Source organism: Anomaloglossus baeobatrachus, chromosome 3 (genome assembly GCF_048569485.1).
Source record: "Anomaloglossus baeobatrachus isolate aAnoBae1 chromosome 3, aAnoBae1.hap1, whole genome shotgun sequence".
Classification (NCBI taxonomy): Eukaryota; Metazoa; Chordata; class Amphibia; order Anura; family Aromobatidae; genus Anomaloglossus; species Anomaloglossus baeobatrachus.
The window spans coordinates 62683755-62707984 of NC_134355.1; the positions used below are offsets into that span (position 1 = coordinate 62683755).

Consider the following 24230-nt stretch of genomic DNA (forward strand, 5'->3'; position numbering starts at 1 on the left):
TTTTTCGTATTTTTTCACATGCTTTATTTTATGCTTTTTTTTTTTTTTTGTCATGGCAATCGCAGTGATTCAGGCGCTGTACCCCCGCGATTGCTGTTGGGTCTTCGGCTGCTGTTATAGCCGGGACCCGACTCACTGCCCGGAGAGGTGCTTGCGCCGCTCCCGGCAGTGTGACCACTTGAATGCTGCAATCCACTACGATTGCAGCATTCAGAAGGCAGGGGGAGCAATCTCTTACCTCTTCCTGGCGATGGGGTCCCTGTGATGTGATGACGGGGACCCAATCGCTGCCATGGTAACCTTGGGTCATTACCATGACTACCCCGGGTTACTGAGGTATGGATCGCCTCACAGACCATGGCACCTATGTCGCCAGAGTTCCCTCCAGCAAGGTCCCACAGTAAAGACCACGAGGCTTTGGTGCAGGGAACCCCAGTGACGTCACAAGGTGAATCGAGTTCTTGCCAATGTATCACTGGGGGTTTCTTGCACCTAGGCCTCGCGCTCTGTACCGTGGGACCTTGCTGGAGGAAATTCCAGAGACGCTGGTGCCCTGGAGCCAAGGAGAAGTGAACGGAGTTCATGCCGGTGCATTTACAGGAAACCACGGTGATTCACCGCCATGAACTGAATTAACCTTATGACATCACCAGAGTTCCCTGCAGGAGGTCCCGTGGTAAAGATCGCGAGATGAGGCTGCAGGGAACCCCTGTGACGTGTAAAGACAAAAAAAAAAACACGTAAGCACACAAAAAAGCAAGGTGGGCATTACACATTCGTTTTTCCTGACTCCATTGAAGTCAAATGGGGAAAAAACCATGAAAACAACGGAGAAACAATTGACTTGTTGCTTCATTTTTTCAGCAACAAAAAAAGCGAGGAAAAAAAAAGCAGCGTGTGCACAGCACATCATGATTCTCATAGACTTTGCTGGGATGATTTTTCCTTGCTTTTTATTGGTTAATAAAAAGCAAGCAAAAAATGCTAGAAAATAACGCCATGTGGGCACAAGGCCTCAGGTTGGTTCTTCAATAGTATTTTTTTCATTTATTTTTTTTTGTTATATTTTTTTATTTATCGTATAGAAGGTGTCCTTTTATTGTAGTAACTTTAATTTGCTCTTTCAACCAAATTTCATACATCCCTGGCTAAGTATACAGGTGTTTTGACATGAATTCCAAATTGCAGGGGTTTCTCATAAAGTGCACCCCTTTTTTTAAATAAATCTAGACCAGTGATCCTCAGGCCTGCAGGGAAATGTAGTCTTACATGGCAGCCAGTCTGTAGTACGAGGGCGTGGGGTCCTGCAGGGCAGGAGGTGCTGATACTTGGAGGCTCTGGCCTGATGGAGCAGAGATGTTTCCCCATGATCTAAATGTGCCTTAACAAGACCTGTCAGTGAGACCACTATGGACCTGCTATAAAAACACAGATTTATTTTCTTTTTTTAGGATGAATTAATTACGACAAAGAGAAGTTACGAGGATCAGCTGAGTATGATGAGCGATCACCTCTGCGTCATGAACGAGACGTTAACAAAGCAACGGGAGGAGATAGATACATTAAAGATGGCCAGTAAGGTAAGCGAGAGAGGAGACTGCAGCATCGGGGATGAATGAGAGGTCCCTGAAATAAAGGGGGAGAGGCGTCCTCGCCATGCAGTGATTCAGTTTGGAAAGTTTAAGGAACCGGTCACTCGATTCATTCAGTCAGTCCAACCAGAGTCAACCTGAATTAGAGCCTGGCTATGCCACTGTATAGTTTGAAGAGCCGCTCTGAGACTTAAGGGGGAGACTAGCCTAGCCTAGTGCGGCCGGCCTGGACTAAATGGGGAGACTAGCGGCCGGTCAGGGACTAAAGGGGGAGACGAGACTAGTCCAATGCGGCCGATCGGGGACTAAAGGGGCAGACGAGACTAGTCCAATGCGGCCGATCGGGGACTAAAGGGGCAGACGAGACTAGTCCAATGCGGCCGATCGGGGACTAAAGGGGCAGACGAGACTAGTCCAGTGCGGCCGGTCTCGGACTAAAGGGGTAGACAAGACTAATCCAGTGCGGCCGGTCTCGGACTAAAGGGGGAGACAAGACTAATTCAGTGTGGCCGGTCTCGGACTAAAGGGGTAGACTAGGCTAATCCAGTGTGGCCGGTCTGGGACTAAAGGGGTAGACAAGACTAATCCAGTGTGGCCGGTCTCGGACTAAAGGGGGAGACCAGACTAATTCAGTGCGGACGGTCAGGGACAAAAGGGGTAGAATAGAGTAGTCCAGTCCAGCTGGCCATGGACTAAATGGGGAGACGAGAGTAGTCCAGTGTGGCCCCCTGGCTGGCTTTTTCCTCTATTGCGCTAGTTGATTGACAGATGTCAATCACTTGGAGCGGTGCTGGAAATAGCTGAACAGGAACTATAGAAATGGGAAATAGCTGAACAGGAACTATAGAAATATGACTAGTCCGGCTCTACACTGATGTATATTTTTTATTGCTATTCGTGCACCTGCAAGATCAGCACCATAAAATGGCGTGTGCACCTGCAGCATCGGAGATCACTCTGATCCGGGACGGTTTACCTTTGATCACAACTTTTAGTGGCAACTGCTTCATCTAAGGCATCACCCCATCTTTTTTTTTTTTTTCCCTGGTGACACAATGGCGGTGTGCCGATGGGTTGCTCTGGCAGCCAGAGGCCTAAGAAATGCAAAACTTTACCCTGCCACCCAAATAGAGGAGTAAAATGTGACCACAAAGTATTAAGTCCTTCAAAATGGTTCCAATGGAAATGTCAACTTCTACCCAAAACAAGGTCTCGTACATACAAAAGAAATGTCTGTCATATTGTGTGATCTTCAGCTACATCGGGTCGGTATTTTAGGTAAACGCTCATTATGCATTTATTTTGATCTTATGACAATCTCGTATTCTGATATTTTCTGGTCATTGTGTATGTACGTGATATAGATTTAGGAGTCCATATATCTTTATCCATCATGGCATCTGTTTTGGGAAGTATTTTTCATAGTTTTCATGAACTAACGCTCAAATTAATTTACAATTTCTAGTCATATTTATGTCATCCATTTCTTTACTACGGTATTTATTTATTTTACTCACTTATATATCTTTATATATGTGATTATCACTGTCCCCATTGGGACTCACAATCCATATTCCCTATCACTATGTCTTTGGAGTGTTTGAGCAACCCGGAGGAAGCCCACACAAACACATGGAGAAAATACAAACTCCTTGCAGGTTGTTCTTAGTGGAATTTGAACCCAGGACACCAGCGCTGCAAGACTGCAGTGCTAACCACCGAGTCATCATGCCGCCCTATATTTTATCTGCCATAGTCTATGCCCATTACATACCTGAGTTCATTATATGTTGTGGTGGGTTACCATTTAATTTTAGTGTGCACTTTATCTATTTGTATATCACAAAAGTGAGTACACCCCTCACATTTTTGTAAATATTTTCTTATATCTTTTCATGCTACAACACTGAGGATCTGACCCTTTGATACAATGTACAGTGTCAGTGTGTGTAACACTGTAATTTGGTGCCCCCTAAATAACTCAACACACAGCCATTAATGTCTAAACCACTGGCAATAAAAGTGAGTACACCCCTAAGTGAAAATTGCCAAATTGTGCCCAATTAGCCATATTTCTTCCACAGTGTAATGTGACTCATTAGTGTTACAAGGTCTCAGGTGTGAATGTGGAGCAGGGGTGTTACATATGGTGTTATCGCTCACACACTCTCTCATACTGGTCACTGGAAGTTCAGCTTGGCTCCTCATGGCAAAGAATTCTGAGAATATGAAACAAAGATTTGTTGCTCTACATAAATATGACTGAGGCTATAAGAAGATTGCCAGCACGCTGACATTGAGCTGCAGCACAGTGGCCAAGACCATACAGCGGTTTAACAAGACAGGTTCCACTCAGAACAGGCCACGCTATGGTCGACCAAAGAAGTTGAGTGCACATGCTCAGCGTCATATCCAGAGGTTGTCTTTTCAAAATAGATGTTTGAGTGCTGCTGACATTGCTGCAGAGGTTACAGGAGTGGGGGGGGGGGAGTCATTGAGGGAACCATTAATGCCAACATGTACTGGGACATACTGAAGAGCAGAGCAGGATCCCCTCCCTTTGGAAACCTAATGACCCCAAACACTCCTCCAGGAGGAACATTGCCTTGCTAAAGAAACAGGGTAGAGGTGCTGGACTGGCCAAGCGTCTCCATACCTAAACCCTATTGAGCATCTGTGGAGCCTCCTCAAGCAGAATGTGGAGGAACACAAGGTCTCTAACATCTACCGGCTCCGTGTTGTCGTCATGGAGGATGGACGACGATCCAGCGGCTTTTGTGAAGCTCTAGTAACCTCAATGCCCAATAGAGTTACAGCCGTGCTTCAAAATAATTATAGCCACACAAAATATGGACACTTTGGGCACAATTTGGCCATATAACGTAAGGTGTACTCACTTTTATTGCCAGTGGTTTAGACATTAATGGCTGTGTGTTGAGTTATTTAGAGGGCACGTACACTTTAGTCAACCATAGTATTCTGAGTGGATCCTGTCTTGTTAACCTGCTGTATGGTCTTGGCCACCGTGCTGCAACTCAGTGTCAGGGTGCTGGCAATCTTCTTATAGCCTCAGTCATATTTATGTAGAGCAACAATTCTTTTTTTCAGATCCTCAGAGAATTCTTTGCCATGAGGAGCCATGCTGAACTTCCAGTGACCAGTATGAGAGTGTGTGTGTGAGATAACACAAAATCTAACACCCCTGCCCCCCCCATTCACACCTGACACCTTGTAACACTAATGAGTCACATGATACCGGGGAGGGAACATGACTAATTTGGCACAATTAGACCATTTTCACTTAGGGTGTACTCACTTTTGTTACCAGCAGTTTAGACATTAATGGCTGTGTGTTGAGTCATTTAGAGGGAACACCAAATTTACACCGTTATACAAACTGCACACTGACACTGCACATTGTATCACAGGATCAGATCTTCAGTGTGGACCCATGAAAAGATATAATAAAATATTTAAAAATTATTATAAAGATATAATAAAATTATTTTAAAATTTGGGGGGTGTACTCCCTTTTGAGATATACAATGTAACTACTGGTATATTTTGTATTTCTTTATCGTTCCTTTGGGAGACCCAGACCTTGGGTGTTTAGCTTCTGCCTCCGGAGGTCACAAAGTACTACAACTAAAAGTGTAGCTCCTCCCTCTGAGCTTATACACCCCCTGGTGAGCCAGTCCCAGCCAGTTTATCGCTTTGTGTTCAGGAGGCATACATCCACACATGCATTCTCATATGATTTTTTGCTTTTTGGAAAGAGATTGAAGAAGTGCGGGTCCACGTCTGGACTCCCGGCATGTCCCTTCTCACCCCACTGTGTCGGTGGTGTTGTAAGGTTGATTTCCAAGGCTGGAGCCTTACATGCCGTGCTCCTTCACCATCCCTCCTGGGCTCTGGCTTGAAGTGGGAGCCAGCGCGGTCTCCATGCCTGGCTGGACACCGGTCTCCGTCCACAGCCCTTTAGGACTCTGCTGGACCGGAGCACTCATCCCCAGGGACCTGGCCCTGCATCTCAGCAGCTAAGTACCTGAGACGTTCATATGTTGGAGGTCCCTGTCCTTTATTGTATGGGGAGAGTGTGTTTGCTGTATTTATTTTGGCATTTCCGGCGGGTTCTCTGGCTTTCGCCCGAGAACCGCGCCGATGGTGCCTGCGCGTCGGCCTCGCTGCTCAAATTTAGGCCCCGGCTTCGCCGGAGGCCTAGTTTCTGTTACCGGCGGCCATTCTTTCGCATGTCACTCATGCAGAGGGACAGGCACGGCTCCTCTCGGCGACCGTCCTGCACAGGGGAGGGACACTCCCCACTGCTTGTGCGTGACTCCTCCCCTGCAGGTCTCTATGGCCCTCCAGATCCTGCTTTCCTACATGGACGCCCCCATCCCGCCCCCTCTCTTCGCTCCGACGGCCATTTTCTTGGACAGGGTTCACTCTGCGCTGGGCCATCCTGCACTCTGCATCCCTGCTGAGGTGCTGTGCATTGGAGGTCCGGGGTTCGGGATCTGGAGGGCACACAACACCGCTTCCAGCGGTCTGGTAAGCCACAGCCGGTCTCTGGTTGTGGACCTCTGTATATACTCCCTGGGGTTCATTCTCTTTGTAGAAGCTGTCCCCACTCCAGCAGCATGTCTCACACTAGGAGCTAGGCTCCAAAGCTTTATACTGCATGCGCTGCATGTAAGCTCCTGCTGCCTGAACCGAGCACCTATCCACATTTTGATGTCTGCTCTAACTTGGAGGTGCCACAGCCTGGAGCCTCACCCCCAGTGGTCTCTCAGGCTGCTTCTGCACCTGTGGCTGAACCCCCGGCCTGGGTAGAGTCCTTCTCTAGGTCTATCTCCCAGTCTTTTGCTGAGTCCATGGGACTTCTGTCCAGGACTTTGATGAATATGCATCAACAGGGTGGCTCTAATGCTCTTGCTAAGGGTCCTTTAGGATCCCTATCATCTGACCTCCGTCCACCGGAGCTCACAGAGGATTCATCATCAGGGCACAGACCCCGTCCTCCTAAGAGGAGCCACAGGGTTTCCTCTCTCTCCTCATCCCGCGGCTCTGATTCAAGAGCTGACTCGCAAGATGAGGAGGATGCCTTTACAGGGGGCTCGGAGGCTAACTCCATGTGCCCCATTGATCTTTCCGAGGGTGACTCAGATCTTAGTGACTTGATTGCTTCCATTAATTCTGTACTGGATCTCAATCCGCCAGTAGTAGAGGAGCAACCCTCTCCGGCAGAAAAGCACCAGTTTACCTCGCCTAAGAGAGTAAAGAGTGTTCTCTTTAACCACTCCAGTTTTCAGACCGCTGTGACCAAACCCAGGGCCTGTCCTGACAAATGCTTCCCAAAGCGTGGTTCTGATGACCGTTTTCCCTTTCCACCTGAGGTGGTCAAGGAGTGGGCTCACTCCCCAAAGGTAGACCCTCCGGTGTCTAGGCTCTCAGCCCGGACCGTTGTGTCGGTGGCTGATGGCACTTCCCTTAAGGATTCCACTGACCGTCAGATTGACCTTCTGGCCAAATCCGTGTATGAAGCGGCGGGGGCCGCGTTTTCCCCAACTTTTGCAGCAGTGTGGGCTCTTAAAGCCATCTCTGCTTCTCTAGAGGAGATGCATTCCCTCACCAGGGAATCTATGCCCGAGATGGTTGCCTTAACTTCTCAAGCTTCAGCTTTTTCATCTTATGCCATGTCTGCCATGCTGGAGGCTTCTCACCGCACTGCGGTGGCTTCGGCTAATTCCCTCGTTATCTGCAGGATCTTGTGGCTTCGAGAGTGGAAGGCAGATGCTTCTTCTAAGAAATACCTTGCTGGGCTCCCTTTTGCTGGGTCCCTTAAAGAAGCTACTGGCGGGAAGAGTACTTCCATGCCACAAACCAAAACAAGGAAACCTACCCAGGGTAGGAATCAGTCGATGTTTCGCTCCTTTCGTTCCTCCAACTGGTCGTCCTCTAAGCCCTCCGCCTTGTCCGCTAACTCAGCTAAGGACCAGAAATCCAACTGGCGCCCAAAAGCGCGTCCACAGAAGACCGCAGGAGGTTCTGCCACTAAGGCAGCCTCCTCGTGACTCTCTGCCCGCTTTGGCAACGTCCTTAGTCGGTGGCAGGCTCTCCCACTTTGGCGATGCTTGGTTTCAACAAGTCTCCGATCAGTGGGTGAGAGATATCATCTCCCACGGCTACAGGATAGAATTCTCTTCCAGCCCGCCAAACAGATTTTTTCTCTCAACTCCCCCCTGCTCCAAGGCCGCCGCCTTCTCACAGGCCATGGCAGCCTTGCAGGCCAACGGAGTAATTGTACCAGTTCCCGCCCGGGAACGGTTCAGAGGTTTCTACTCAAATCTCTTCCTAGTTCCCAAAAAGGACGGTACCTTCCGGCCCATCCTGGATCTCAAGCTTCTCAACAAGCATGTTCAGGTGCGGCACTTTCGCATGGAGTCTCTGCGATCAGTCATTGCCTCAATGACCCAAGGGGATTTCCTGGCGTCCATCGACATCAGAGATGCCTATCTGCATGTGCCAATTGCAGTTTCACACCAGCGTTGGCTACGTTTTGCAATAGGAGAAGATCATTTCCAATTCGTGGCTCTCCCTTTCAGGTTAGCCACGGCCCCTCGGGTATTCACCAAGGTCATGGCAGCAGTGATTGCGGTTCTGCACCTCCAGGGGTTGGCAGTGCTCCCTTACCTGGACGACCTTCTAGTCAAGGCTTCATCCAGCGCATACTGTCAGCGGAGTGTCTCGCTCACTCTCGCCACTCTAGCCCAATTCGGGTGGCTTGTCAATCTTCCCAAATCCACTCTGACTCCGACCCAGAGTCTCACGTACCTAGGGATGCAGTTCGAGACTTCGTCGGCTCTAGTGAAGTTGCCCTTAAACAAACAGCTGTCACTCCAGTTGGCGGTGCGCTCTCTTCTGAGATCCCACCGTTATACTCTCAGGCGTCTGATGCAGGTGCTGGGTCAAATGGTGGCGTCCATGGGGGCTGTTCCCTTTGCCCAGTTCAATCTGCGCCCCCTGCAGCTGGACATTCTCCGCTGTTGGGACAAGCGTCCTTCCTCCTTACACAAGTTGGTGGCTCTGTCGCCACGGACCAGGAGCTCCCTTCAGTGGTGGCTTCGGCCCCTCTCCCTGTCCCAAGGGCGCTCCTTCCTGGCCCCGTCCTGGGTGATTCTCACCACGGATGCCAGTCTATCCAGCTGGGGAGCGGTATGTCTCCACCACAGAGCACAGGGCACTTGGACTCCATCCGAGTCAGCCCTTTCAATCAATGTGCTGGAAACCAGAGCCGTGTTTCTAGCTCTCCTGCTGGCGGGCAGGCACATTCGAGTCCAGTCAGACAACGCGACAGCGGTTGCCTACATCAGTCACCAAGGCGGGACACGCAGTCGCCTGGTAATGATGGAGGTACAACGCATTCTTCAATGGGCGGAAGACTCCAGGTCCACCATATCCGCAGTCCACATCCCAGGCGTGGACAACTGGGAGGCAGATTATCTCAGCCGTCAAAGCGTGGACGGTGGCGAGTGGTCCCTGCACCCGGCAGTGTTTCAGTCAATCTGACACAAATGGGGCACTCCGGACGTGGACCTAATGGCATCCCGTCACAACAACAAAGTTCCTGTTTACGTGGCTCGCTCCCACGATCCTCAGGTTTTCGCCGCGGACGCTCTGGTTCAGGACTGGTCCCAGTTTCGTCTGTCCTACGTGTTTCCCCCTCTAGCTCTCTTGCCCAGAGTCCTGCGCAAGATCAGAATGAAGGGTCGTCGAGTCATCCTCATTGCACCGGACTGGCCCAGGCGAGCTTGGTATCCGGATCTCCTCCAACTGTCCGTAGAGATGCCGTGGCATCTCCCGGACCGTCCAGATCTACTCTCGCAAGGTCCGTTTTTCCACTCAAATTCTGCGGCCCTCAAATTGACAGCGTGGCTCTTGAGTCCTGGATTTTGACGGCTTCTGGTATCCCCCCTGAAGTCATCTCCACTATGACTCGGGCGCGCAAGTCTTCCTCCGCCAAGATCTATCACAGGACTTGGAAAATTTTCCTGTCCTGGTGTCGCTCTACCGGCCATCCTCCTTGGCCATTCTCCTTGCCGACTCTTCTGTCTTTTCTACAGTCCGGTCTGCAGCTAGGACTGTCCCTCAACTCTCTCAAGGGACAAGTTTCGGCTCTGTCAGTTCTGTTCCAGCGGCGTCTCGCTCGGCTGGCTCAGGTCCGCACCTTCATGCAGGGCGCGTCTCATATCATTCTGCCTTACCGGCGGCCCTTGGACCCCTGGGACCTTAACTTGGTTCTCACAGTCTTGCAGAAACCCCCCTTTGAGCCTCTTGGGGAGGTTTCTTTGTATCGTCTTTCACAGAAAGTGGCCTTTCTGGTTGCCATAACTTCTCTCAGGAGAGTCTCTGATTTGGCTGCGCTCTCCTCGGAGTCACCTTTTTTAGTTTTTCATCAAGACAAGGTGGTTCTCCGTCCGACTCCGGACTTTCTTCCTAAGGTGGTCTCTCCCTTCCACCTTAACCAGGACATTACCTTACCTTCCTTATGTCCGGCGCCTGTTCATCGCTTTGAAAAAGCTCTACATACTCTAGATCTGGTGCGTGCTCTCCGGATCTATGTGTCTCGCACCGCTGCGCTTAGGCGGTGCACCTCTCTTTTTGTGCTAACCACAGGTCGGCGCAAGGGCCTCCCTGCTTCTAAGCCGACCTTAGCCCGTTGGATTAGGTCGACCATTTCGGACGCCTACCAGAGTACACAGGCGCCAAGCACACTCGACCAGAGCTGTCGGTGCCTCTTGGGCTTTTAGGCACCAGGCTACGGCTCAACAAGTCTGTCAGGCTGCCACTTGGGCTAGCCTGCATACCTTCTCGAAGCACTGCCAAGTGCATGCTCATGCTTCGGCAGATGCGAGCTTGGGCAGACGCATCCTTCAGGCGGCGGTCGCCCATTTGTGAAGTTAGGTTCTGCCTACTTCTTAGTTTTTCTGTTTATTTCCCACTCAAGGACTGCTTTGGAACGTCCCAAGGTCTGGGTCTCCCAAAGGAACGATAAAGAGAGAATTTCTTTATCGTTCCTTTGGGAGACCCAGACCTTGGGTGTTTAGCTTCTGCCTCCGGAGGACACACAAAGTACCACACTTAAAAGTGTAGCTCCTCCCTCTGAGCCTATACACCCCCTGGTGAGCCAGTCCCAGCCAGTTTTATCACTTTGTGTTCAGGAGGCATACATCCACACATGCATTCTCATATGATTTTTTCCTTTTTGGAATGAGATTGAAGAAGTGCAGGTCCACGTCTGGACCCACGGCATGTCCCTTCTCACCCCACTGTGTCGGTGGTGTTGTAAGGTTGATTCCAAGGCTGGAGCCTTACATGCCGTGCTCCTTCACCATCCCTCCTGGGCTCTGGCTTGAAGTGGGAGCCAGCGCGGTCTCCATGCCTGGCAGGAGACCGGTCTCCATCCGCAGCCCTTTAGGACCCTGCTGGACCGGAGCACTCATCCCCAGGGACCTGGCCCTGCGTCTCAGCAGCTAAGTACCTGAGACGTTTATATGTTGGGGGTCCCTGTGCTTTATTGTATGGGGAGAGTGTGCTTACTGTATTTATCTTGGCATTTCCGGCGGGTTCTCTAGCTGTCACCCGAGAACCGCGCCGATGGTGCCTGCGCGTCGGCCTCGCCACTCAAATTTAGGCCCCGGCCTCGTTTCTGTTCACTGCCCTCGCATGTCACTCATGCAGAGGGACAGGCTCGGCTCCTCCCGGCGGCCGTCCTGCACAGGGGAGGGACACTCCCCACTGCTGTGCGTGTCTCCTCCCCTGTAGGTCTCTATGGCCCTCCAGATCCCGCTCTCCTACAGGAACGCCCCAAGTCCCGCCCCCTCTCTTCGCTCCGGCGGCCATTTTCTCAGACAGGGTTCACTCTGCACTGGCCTGCACTCTGCATCCCTGCTGAGGTGCTGTGCAGTGGAGGTCCGGGCTTCGGGATCTGGAGGGCACACAACACCGCTGCCAGCGGTCTGGTAAGCCACAACCGGTCTCTGGTTGTGGACCTCTGTATATACTCTCTGGGGTTCATTCTCTTTGTAGAAGCAGTCCCCACTCCAGCAGCATGTCTCACACGAGGAGCAAGGCTCCAAAGCTTTATACTGTATGCGCTGCATGTAAGCTCCTGCTGCCTGAACCGAGCACCTATCCACATTGTGATGTCTGCTCTAACTTGGCGGTGCCACAGCCTGGAGTCTCGCCCCCAGTGGTCTCTCAGGCTGCTCCTGCACCTGTGGCTGAACCCCCGGCTTGGGTAGAATCCTTTTCTAGGTCTATCTCCCAGTCTTTTGCTGAGTCCATGGGACTTCTGTCCAGGACTTTGTTGAATATGCATCAGCCCCCTTCACAGGGTGCCTCTACTGCTAAGGGTCCCTTAGGATCTCTATCATCTGACCTCCGTCCACCGGAGCTCACAGAGGATTCATCATCAGGGCCCAGACCCCGTCCTCCTAAGAGGAGACGCAGGGTTTCCTCTCCCTCCTCATCCCGTGACTCTGATTCAAGAGCTGACTCGCAGGATGAGGAGGATGCCTTTACAGGGGGCTCGGAGGCTAACTCCATGTACCCCATTGATCTTTCCGAGGGTGACTCAGATCTTAGTGACTTGATTGCTTCCATTAATTCTGTACTGGATCTCAATCCGCCAGTATCAGAGGAGCAACCCTCTCTGGCAGAAAAGCACCAGTTTACCTCGCCTAAGCGAGTAAAGAGTGTGTTCTTTAACCACTCCAGTTTTCAGGCCGCTGTGACCAAACCCAGGGCCTGTCCTGACAAGCGCTTCCCAAAGCGTGGTTCTGATGACCGTTTTCCCTTTTCACCTGAGGTGGTCAAGGAGTGGGCTCATTCCCCAAAGGTAGACCCTCCGGTGTCTAGGCTCTCAGCCCGGACCGTTGTGTCGGTGGCTGATGGCACCTCCCTTAAGGATTCCACTGACCGTCAGATTGACCTTCTGGCCAAATCCGTGTATGAAGCGGCGGGGGCCGCGTTTTCCCCAACTTTTGCAGCAGTGTGGGCTCTCAAAGCCATCTCTGCTTCTCTAGAGGAGATTCATTCCCTCACCAGGGAATCTATGCCCGAGATGGTTGCCTTAACTTCTCAAGCTTCAGCTTTTAAATCTTATGCCATGTCTGCCATGCTGGAGGCTTCTCACCGCACTGCGGTGGCTTCGGCTAATTCCCTCGTTATCTGCAGGATCTTGTGGCTTCGAGAGTGGAAGGCAGATGCTTCTTCTAAGAAATACCTTGCTGGGCTCCCTTTTGCTGGGTCCCGGCTGTTCGGAGAACAGCTGGATGAAATTATTAAAGAAGCTACTGGCGGGAAGAGTACTTCCATGCCACAAACCAAAACCAGGAAACCTGCCCAGGATAGGAATCAGTCGAGGTTTCGCTCCTTTCGTTCCTCCAACTGGTCGTCCTCTAAGCCCTCCGCCTTGTCCGCTAACTCAGCTAAGGACCAGAAATCCAACTGGCGCCCAAAAGCGTGTCCACAGAAGACCGCAGGAGGTTCTGCCACTAAGGCAGCCTCCTCGTGACTCTCTGCCCGCTCCGGCAACGTCCTTAGTCGGTGGCAGGCTCTCCCACTTTGGCAACGCTTGGTTTCAACACGTCTCCGATCAGTGGGTGAGAGATATCATCTCCCACGGCTACAGGATAGAATTCTCTTCCAGCCCGCCAAACAGATTTTTTTCTCTCAACTCCCCCCTGCTCCAAGGCCGCCGCCTTCTCACAGGCCGTGGCAGCCTTGCAGGCCAACGGAGTAATTGTACCAGTTCCCGCCCAGGAACGGTTCAGAGGTTTCTACTCAAATCTCTTCCTAGTTCCCAAAAAGGACGGTACCTTCCGGCCCATCCTGGATCTCAAGCTTCTTAACAAGCATGTTCAGGTGCGGCACTTTCGCATGGAGTCTCTGCGATCAGTCATTGCCTCAATGACCCAAGGGGATTTCCTGGCGTCCATCGACATCAGAGATGCCTATCTGCATGTGCCAATTGCAGTTTCACACCAGCGTTGGCTTCGTTTTGCAATAGGAGAAGATCATTTCCAATTCGTGGCTCTCCCCTTCGGGTTAGCCACGGCCCCTCGGGTATTCACCAAGGTCATGGCAGCAGTGATTGCGGTTCTGCACCTCCAGGGGTTGGCAGTGATTCCTTACCTGGACGACCTTCTAGTCAAGGCTTCATCCAGCGCATACTGTCAGCGGAGTGTCTCGCTCACTCTCGCCACTCTAGCCCAATTCGGGTGGCTTGTCAATCTTCCCAAATCCACTCTGACTCCGACCCAGAGTCTCACGTACCTAGGGATGCAGTTCGAGACTTCGTCGGCTCTAGTGAAGTTGCCCTTAAACAAACAGCTGTCACTCCAGTTGGCGGTGCGCTCTCTTCTGAGGTCCCACCGTTATACTCTCAGGCGTCTGATGCAGGTGCTGGGTCAAATGGTGGCGTCCATGGGGGCTGTTCCCTTTGCCCAGTTCAATCTGCGCCCCCTGCAGCTGGACATTCTCCGCTGTTGGGACAAGCGTCCTTCCTCCTTACACAAGTTGGTGGCTCTGTCGCCACAGACCAGGAGCTCCCTTCAGTGGTGGCTTCGGCCCCTCTCCCTGTCCCAAGGGCGCTCCTTCCTGGCCCCGTCCTGGGTGATTCTCACCACGGATGCCAGTCTATCCGGCTGGCGAGCGGTATGTCTCCACCAGAGCGCAGGGCACTTGGACTCCGTCCGAGTCAGCCCTTTCAATCAATGTGCTGGAAACCAGAGCCGTGCTTCTAGCTCTCCTAGCTTTTCACCACCTGTTGGCGGGCAGGCACATTCGAGTCCAGTCAGACAACGCGACAGCGGTTGCCTACATCAGTCACCAAGGCGGGACACGCAGTCGCCTGGTAATGATGGAGGTACAACGCATTCTTCAATGGGCGGAAGACTCCAGGTCCACCATATCCGCAGTCCACATCCCAGGCGTGGAAAACTGGGAGGCAGATTATCTCAGCCGTCAAAGCGTGGACGGTGGCGAGTGGTCCCTGCACCCGGCAGTGTTTCAGTCAATCTGACGCAAATGGGGCACTCCGGACGTGGACCTAATGGCATCCCGTCACAACAACAAAGTTTTTGTTTACGTGGCTCGCTCCCACGATCCTCAGGCCTTCGCCGCGGACGCTCTGGTTCAAGACTGGTCCCAGTTTCGTCTGTCTTATGTGTTTCCCCCTCTAGCTCTCTTGCCCAGAGTCCTGCGCAAGATCAGAATGGAGGGCCGTCGAGTCATCCTCATTGCACCGGACTGGCCCAGGCGAGCTTGTTATCCGGACCTGCTCCACCTGTCCGTAGAGATGCCGTGGCATCTCCCGGACCGTCCAGACCTACTCTCGCAAGGTCCGTTTTTCCGCCCGAATTCTGCGGCTCTCAAATTGACGGTGTGGCTCTTGAGTCCTGGATTTTGACGGCTTCTGGTATTTCTCCTGAAGTCATCTCCATTATGACTCGGGCCCGTAAGTCTTCCTCCGCTAAGATCTATCACAGGACTTGGAAAATTTTCCTGTCCTGGTGTCGCTCTACCGGCCATCCTCCTTGGCCATTCTCTTTGCCGACCCTTCTGTCTTTTCTACAGTCCGGTCTGCAGCTAGGACTGTCCCTCAACTCTCTCAAGGGACAAGTCTCAGCTGTATCAGTGCTGTTCCAGCGGCGTCTCCCTCGGCTGGCTCAGGTCAGCACCTTCATGCAATTCGCGTCTCACATCATTCCGCCGTATCGGCGGCCCTTGGATCCCTGGGACCTTAACTTGGTCCTCACGGTATTGCAGAAACCCCCTTTTGAGCCTCTTAGGGAGGTTTCTTTGTATCGTCTTTCTCAGAAAGTGGCCTTTCTGGTTGCCATAACTTCTCTCAGGAGAGTCTCTGATTTGGCTGCGCTCTCTTCGGAGTCACCTTTTTTAGTTTTTCATCAAGACAAGGTGGTTCTCCGTCCGACTCCGGACTTTCTTCCTAAGGTGGTCTCTCCTTTCCACCTTAACCAGGACATTACCCTTCCTTCCTTCTGTCCGGCTCCTGTTCATCGCTTTGAAAAAGCGCTGCATACTCTAGATCTGGTGCGTGCTCTCCGGATCTATGTGTCTCGCACCGCTGCGCTTAGGCGGTGCAACTCTCTTTTTGTGCTAACCACAGGTCGGCGCAAGGGCCTCCCTGCTTCTAAGCCGACCTTAGCCCGTTGGATTAGATCGACCATTTCGGACGCCTACCAGAGTACTCGGGTGCCTCCCCCGCCGGGGATAAAGGCACACTCGACCAGAGCTGTCGGTGCCTCTTGGGCTTTTAGGCACCAGGCTACGGCTCAACAAGTCTGTCAGGCTGCCACTTGGACTAGCCTGCATACCTTCTCGAAGCACTACCAAGTGCATGCTCATGCTTCGGCAGATGCGAGCTGGGGCAGACGCATCCTTCAGGCGGCGGTCGCCCATTTGTGAAGTTAGGTTCTGCCTACTTCTTAGTTTTTCTGTTTATTCCCACCCATGGACTGCTTTGGAACGTCCCATGGTCTGGGTCTCCCATAGGAACGATAAAGAAAAAGAGAATTTTGTTTACTTACCGTAAATTCTTTTTCTTATAGTTCCGTATTGGGAGACCCAGCACCCTCGCTGTTGCCAATTTCTTGTTCCGCGTGTTTTCACCGGCTGTTGTCGTGGACAGAGTCTCCGGTTGTTCCGCCTCTTGCTCTGTTCTACTCGTGGGTGGCTATTCTCCTTCAGCTTTTGCACTAAACTCGCTGGGACTGGCTCACCAGGGGGTGTATAAGCTCAGAGGGAGGAGCTACACTTTTAAGTGTAGTACTTTGTGTGTCCTCCGGAGGCAGAAGCTAAACACCCAAGGTCTGGGTCTCCCAATACAGAACTATAAGAAAAAGAATTTACGGTAAGTAGACAAAATTCTCTTTTTTATATTGTCCTTTTTATTATGCATTTTTGAACAATATAGTTATTCTAAATGTAGTTATAGTCACTTGTGTTGGTTTTTGTAATTGTTTGCTGGGTGCTGACTGCAATTCTTTTTATTAATTCACATTTGCACATTGGCTTGCTGCCACCATTTTTTAGGTTGTGTGAATTTTATATTCCCTGTATAGACAGAACGGAAAAACAAATAGGGCTAACCGCAGCCACAACTGAGAAGAACATGCTGCATATGGATTGTAGCTTTGAATGACCCCATTCATTTTACCATTTAATATGCTGAAAAATTGTAAAAAAATATGCAACTTTGCAATTGTTTTTTGTTCTTACAGTATTTGTTCTGTAAAAATAATGTGGTATCATTATTCTTCAGGTCAGTACGATTACAGCAATACTAAACTTATGTAGTCTTTTTCTTATTTAAAGGGGCTCTGTCAGCACAGAATGACTGTTCAAACCAAACACAGGAGCTTAGGGCTATTCATTTTAATGCACCCCCACCCCCCTTCGCTGATTAACAACTTTTTCTGTCATGTTATAAATTGGATTAATTAGGTTTATATTTTAATAGATGACATTTTAAGGCCTAAGACACACGGCATGAAAATCGGACCAAGTGCAGTGCGATAAAACATCGCATTCCACTCGGACCAATATTAGCCTATGTGTCAGCACCCATGAGCGATTATATTCTCTGCCCCAATCGGACTGAGAAAACAATCGCAGCATGTTGCGATTGAAATGCAAGTCTGTTTCTCTCGCACCCATTCAAGTGAATGGGGCGAGAGAAAGATTGCCTACACTCGCAGTACACCGGTGTCCCGCGAGTGCAGGGCGAGAATGGCAATAGCTGGCAACAGAGGAGAGAGGGAGATAAATCCCTCCCTCTCCTCCTCAGTGCTGGCCCGCCCCTCCTCAGTGCCGGCCTGTCCCCCGCAGCTGAGGTCCAAGCGCATGACCGGACCTCAGTTGCAGTTACACTCACATGACACTCGTCTCCCACTGTGCTGCCAGCGTGAGCAGAGTGTCATGCGAGGATCGCATTAGTCCCCGTGTGGCCCCAGCTTTACAAATGCAGTTATATTGCTTGTTTATGTAGTAGGTGTAATAATTTTAGCAAATACCTCCAATTAGAAATGTAGTATAATTCTCCTGATTTAGCTATGTCGCTTACCTCATGTGCAGGGCATTGCAGCAGCTTAGTTAGCCATGGCTGCGACCACAAGCAACTAATCAACTCACTATGAGTGATCAAATTCATGAATATATAAGCTGCTGCAATGCCCTGCACATGAGGTAAGAGACATAGCTAATCAGGAGAACTATATTACATTTCTAGTTGGAGGTATTTGCTAACATAATATACACCTACAGCATATTGGGATAGGATCTTTGAGATGGGAATAACCCTTTAATTTTTTTTTATTTTTAATTGTGCAAAAGGGGGAGATTTGAGTCTTCATAAGTTTGTTTTTGTTTTTTTTTATATTTTTTAATATTTTGCTATATTTTGTTAGTCCCTTATGGCATCTTGCACCTGTAATTGTGATGGCCATAGTTTTATTTAGTAGAAGCAATATGTTGCCCTATATAGTTAACAATGGTGGGTTCCTATAAACACAAGCCACAGGCTGGTCTTCACAGGAGCACCATGATGGCATGCTCACTGGCTCCTCTGGTATCTCATTGGCAGCCTGCGCTCATGTAGGCAGCAATGGCCTTGTAAAACTGGTGCTCACATTTTAAACTGAGGCATTTAGAGGGTTAATTCCGCTCGCTGCTGATAAAGGCAGATGTCGGCTGTGTCACACAGTCGTCATCTGCTGGAATTGATGCACCTCCAACACTGTACACACTAGTACATCAATGTCGTTTTTCCACCTCCACTTTTTTTTATTTTTTTTTTTGTGCAAGACAAGTGGTATGATTGAATGCCCACTATTTAATTTACCATATAATGCTCCAGAAGAGGTGGTTCTGATTTGCTGTGGATATTAGCGGGCACGGGGGTATAATGCAGCAAGTATGGAGCCGGCTTTGCTGCTGAGCCCACTCTGTGCACAGGAGTCGGACATGTCCTGTACGAATACATCAGGTTTGGAACTGGAACGTGTGGCTGCACACAGAATTTTATCCGTTAAAGCTTACCTGTCTTTTCACAGATCGCCTGTAGAACAGCATAGTCCTAATAACATAATTAAAGTGATTTGCAGATTTTAAGTATGATTTTTGCAGAAGATTTGAGGATCTGCATCATAAAAGTAAAACTCTGACCACAACAAAGACACTGCATATTAGGAAGCAAAATTAACACATTGTGGAAAGGTGGACAGTTACTTCATATCCAGAATTTGGAACAATTTCAAGTTCCATGTCTAACTATGAAGTGTTCACGTGGACAAAATAGTTGGCACTCTTCCGTTAAAGTAAGAAAAACCCAGAGTGGTCACTGAAATAGCTTGAAAGTGACAAAAGTAATTACCAATTTAAATTTACTGAATTTCAACTAATGAGAATCAGACATTGATTGTGAAGTGTTCAATAAAAAAAAATAACAAAAAAATAAACTAATTGAAATGGCTTGGACAAAAATGATTGAAAATAATGTGACCATAGGGACATGTGAAACTAAGGTGTGTCCTGTAATTAGCATCACTGGTATCTACAAAGTTGTAATCAGTCCACCTATTAAAAGTTAGCCAGGATTATTTATTTATTTTTAAGTGCCTAAACGCTAAGGGTACCGTCTCACGTAGCGCACCATCGATCACACCAGCGATCCGACCTGGCAGGGATCGTTGGTGCATCGCTACATGGTCGCTGGTGAGCTGTTGTGAAGCCCCGTCTCACCTTCAGGTCGCCTCAGGGTCTTCACGTGTTGGGAATCTTCTGGCCACAGGTTAGTCAGGTTAACTTCAATGGGAATCGTGACGCCACTCTCGGTAATTGCGGTCAGGGGTGACCGCCACTGCAGTTTAGAGAGCGTCTGGGGCTGATGGTAAATGCAGTCTGGTGTTATGGCCTCCCGAGAGTGAGGCTGGCCCCAGGGGCTCAGGTGTAGTGTGTAGTACCACAAGTCGCAGAAGAACTCACACACAGGCAGCAATGTCTTTCAGGGTTTTTACTCCCTTTTCTGATGGTAACGTGAGACAACCCAGGCGATGCTATGACGGACCAGGTGGAACCAGGTATCCTTCAGGCTGATCCAGGGGTGACTGCTGACTCTCCTTCCTAGCCCTTCTTGTTTGGGGTGACTCCTTATTTGTAGTAATGCGGGAATCACCCAGGGAAGTCGCAATGGCCGTTCTCCCCTCTCTGGCCCGTTTGCTGACAGCGTGGACCAAGTAATGCTGGCTGCTTGCCTTCTTTTACTTATGGGCCCCCTCGTTGTTGTTGATGCTGCGGGCTCTGTGTGGTTCGGTGAGGTACATCCAGCACCCTCACCAGCAGGTTTAGCAGGCCGAGTAAATGGGTTCCTGCTCTAGGGACCTGTTTCCCCGTGCGGGCCTGGTGTACCGGTAGTCTCCTTACTCGGCCAAGTCTTCACTAGGTGGTTTTCAGGCAGCCCCACTGGGTAGTCGCTCTCCCCCGCTAGCAGCCACTACAGGTGCAGGGTCTGACGGTGTCCTGCTCTTCTGCTCTACACCTCAGACGCGGCTGCTCACCACCTTCTCCTCTGACTGCCACTGCACACTCTCTAGCTTCCAGTTCCATTACCCACCACTAGCTGGGATGCGAGGGCTACCCCCCTCCCTGGGTCTGCCCAGGGGTCCCCTCTAAGCTGTGCGTGTGTCCTGGTTACTACGTGTTTGTGTCCATACCCTAATCAGGGGCGTCACACTGTCAATCAGTCAGATATCATCAGCCACCAGCGACTCGTGTAACGATGCTGCGCTTAGTAACCAGGGTAAATATCGGGTAACTAAGCAAAGCGCTTTGCTTAGTTACCCGATATTTACCCTGGCTACGTGTGCAGGGAGCCAGCGCTGGCAGCTTGTAAGCGGTGTACACTGGTAACCAGGGTAAATATTTGGTAACCAAGCAAAGCGCTTTGCTTAGTTACCCAATATTTTCCCTGGTTACCAGCGTACGCTGCTTACATAGTCTGTGCTCGTTGGTCTCCCGCAGTCAAACTCGTCGATGCGTGTGGCACAGCGGGAGACCAACGAGCAAAAAATGAACCAGAGCAGTGTGTAACGATCAGCGATTTCACAGCAGGGGCCAGGTCGCTGCTTAGTATCACACATAACGAGATCGCTGATGAGGTCACTGGTATGTCACAAAACCTGTGACTCAGGGATACTTCTCACATAACGAGATTGCTGCTAACAACCAGATAGTTGCTAACTGAGGGCAATTATCTGCCTGTTGTATAGGGCACTGGGTGGAGCTCTGTTAACGAACCGGCTCTACTTCTTCTGGGCTGCTCTGTCGACTGTGCATGACTGCTGATGTCATACTGATTGACGGCTGCTTTTCAACAGTTAGGCAGCGAATGGCCGGCTGACGATTAGCATGATGTTTGCAGTCACGCCGTCAACAAAGCATAACAAAAAAAAAAGCCACTTGTATGTGGTTGTGACATCAGCGGAAGCCACTGAATCGCCTGCAGGAGCGGTCTGTGACTTCTATGTGCCGGCAGAGATCAGCGCTGAGCACAACAGGCAGATATTCATCAACTATTTCTTGTTAGTGCTTAAGCTCATTGTAAAGAAAAGAAAAAGTTCCAGATATCCCCCTTGAAGGGTGAAAAGTAGTCACTGTGCTGTTTGGTATCATAGTTTGTACCACACTGAACATGAAGCAAACAAAACTGAGGCGATACTTGTCTCTGGAGATTAGGAAGTCCTTTTTAGATAAACATGTTAAAGGTAAAGGCTTTAAGACCATCTCCGAACAAGTTCCCATAACTACAGCTGTACATAATGTTTAGAAGTTTAAGGTTTATGCTACTATAGCCATCCTCCATGGATGTGGCTGCAAGAGGAAAAAGGATAACAAATTGCAGAGATTGATAAGACTGGTAACCAAACAGCCAAGGACAATTTTAAGAGATTAGAGGTGAACTCCAAGGTTAGGGTACATCAGTGTCAGATTGCACCATCCATCGTTGTCTTGGTCAAGTGGACTCCATGGAAAACAACCGATGAGGAAACTAGTGTTGAAGGCAAATCATAAGGGTAAGAATGGAATTCGCCAAAGTGTATATTGTCAAGCCATAAAGGTGCTGGGAGAATGTCCTTTGGACAGATAAGACAAAACTTGAGCTTTTTTGCAGGTCGCATCCGCTCCATTTTCAGATGTTTGTTGCATCTGGCACTGGGGGTCTTGAATCTGTGCAGGGTGCAATGAAATCTCAAGACTATCAAGGCATTCTGTTGTGAAAATGTGCTGCCCTGTGTCAGAAAGCTTGGTCTGAGTCGAAGGTCATGGGTCTTCCAATATTCTGATGACCCAAAACACAGCTAAAAACATCCAAGAATGGCAAAGAGCAAAGCATTGGACTATTCTGAAATGGCTTCTATGAGCCCTGATCTAAATCTTATTGCATATCTATGGAAGGAGCTGAAAGCTGCTGTTTGGGGAAGGCGCCTTCACACCTGAGACAGCCGGAGACTTATGCTCATGAGGAGTATGCCAAAATAGCTGTGGACATGTGCAGAAGTCTCACTGAGAGTTACAGAAATCGTTTGCAGTGATTGCCTCAAAAGGTTGAGCAACAAAATATGAAGTCAAGGACACCATTATTTTTGTCCAGGCCGGTTTGATTAGTTGTCTAGTTTTTTTTTTTTTTTCTTCTGTTGAACCATAATTCACAAGCAGTGTCAGATTTTCATTATTTGACATACAGTACATTTTAAGTAGAAAATTACTTTAAAGGGAACTTGTCACCAGATTTGGCAACTATAAGCTGTGGCCACCACCACTAGTCTCTTATATACAGTATTCCAGAATACTGTATATAAGATCCCAAATCGCTCTGTAGATCGTAAATTTTTTTTATAATACTCACCTACGGGGGCGTTCCGGTCCGAATGTGATCACTTCTTTCCGGTCCGGCGCCTCTTCTTTGCTGTGATTGCCATCCTCCCTCGACCCAGCCCAGCATGGATGATGTGTCCTACGTCATCCACACAAGCCAGCATTGCGGTCCTGCGCAGGCCGCTTTGATCTGCCCTGGTTAGGGCACATCAACGTATTGTAGTGCGCATGTGGAGGCGGTATTTCACCTTTCCTTGCGCCTGCGCAGGTTGTCTTTCATCTTTCCTCGTCCCTGCGCCCGCCGCATTACTGTACTTTGATCTGCCCTCAGTTGAAGGCCGGAGAGAGGAGGCGCCTGACCGGAGATCAGCGACACCTATTGGACCGAACTGCCCCCGCAGATGAGTATTAGTGATATTTTTTTTTTTACGTTCTGCAGAGCTGCCTGGGCTCTTATATACAGTATTCCAGAATACTGTATATAAGAGCCCACTGTTAGTGGCCACAGCTTTAGGGGCCAAATTTGATTCCATTTAATCGGTGTATTTCAGTGACCGTCGTGGATTTTTGTTACTTTTTCTCCGGTTTCCTTGCACACTCCAAAGACCTACTGATAGAGAATGTAGATAGTGAGCCCCAATGGGGACAGTGATGTCTGTAAAGCGCTGCGGAATTAATAGTGCTATATTAGAGTAAAATAAATAATTAAATGCAATGAATTATAAAAAGAGCTAATTAAATTAGAATACCGTATTTTTCGCTTTATAAGACGCACTTTTGTTCCCCCAAATTTTGGGGGAAAGTAGGGGGTGCGTCTTATAATCCGAATATACGGGGGGGGGGGGTGTACATATATATATACACACACACACTACAGAGTCCAGGGGAGGTGGTGGCAGCTCTTGAGCGGTGCCGTGGGGCAGGTGACAGCTTCTCCTGCTCCCGCTCATATAATATGCACAGCCGCTGTCCATCAGCAGTGTGGTGCTGAAACCGCATCACGCTGAGGGGCTGGAGCAGCGGTGCATATTATATCTGCCTGCCCCCCTGTGATCGCACATGCCCCCTCCCCCTGTGTTAGCTATGGCCCCCGTGCTGCTACCCATAGTAAAATAAAAAACTCTTTACTCACCTCCTCCAGCGCTGATCTCCGGTCTCCTGCTGCTGCTGTCTGTGATAAGGCAAGCAGAGATGATTTCACTCTGCCGTGCCGATCACATGACCGGCCGAGAACCAGGAAATGCAGGAGGCCGGAGTTCAACCCCGAGGAGGGGGACACGATAGACCACAGTGCTGGAGAGGGTAAGGAAACAGTTTATTTTACTAAAAGCAGCAGCATGTGTGCAGCCACAGGGGGGGGGCCGTGTGTGCAGCCACAGGGGGGGGGCCGTGTGTGCAGCCACAGGGGGGGCCGTGTGTGCAGCCACAGGGGGGGGGGCCGTGTGTGCAGCCACAGGGGGGGCCGTGTGTGCAGCCACAGGGGGGGGCCGTGTGTGCAGTCACAGGGGGGGGGCCGTGTGTGCAGCCACAGGGGGGGGCCGTGTGTGCAGCCACAGGGGGGGGGCCGTGTGTGCAGTCACAGGGGGGGGCCGTGTGTGCAGTCACAGGGGGGGGCCGTGTGTGCAGTCACAGGGGGGGGCCGTGTGTGCAGTCACAGGGGGGGGGCCGTGTGTGCAGTCA

The 24230-nt window shown here is 50.2% G+C and overlaps 1 protein-coding gene across 2 annotated transcripts in view; it reads left to right on the forward strand.

Moving 5' to 3' along the window:
- PPP1R21 (protein phosphatase 1 regulatory subunit 21) overlaps positions 1-24230 on the forward strand; it is a 187801-nt gene that overhangs the window by 161581 nt on the left and 1990 nt on the right. For both annotated transcript variants that reach the window (XM_075339212.1, XM_075339213.1), the window contains one exon: positions 1452-1580. In XM_075339212.1, the coding sequence (XP_075195327.1) occupies positions 1452-1580 (129 nt within the window). The remainder of the gene's footprint in view (positions 1-1451; positions 1581-24230) is intronic.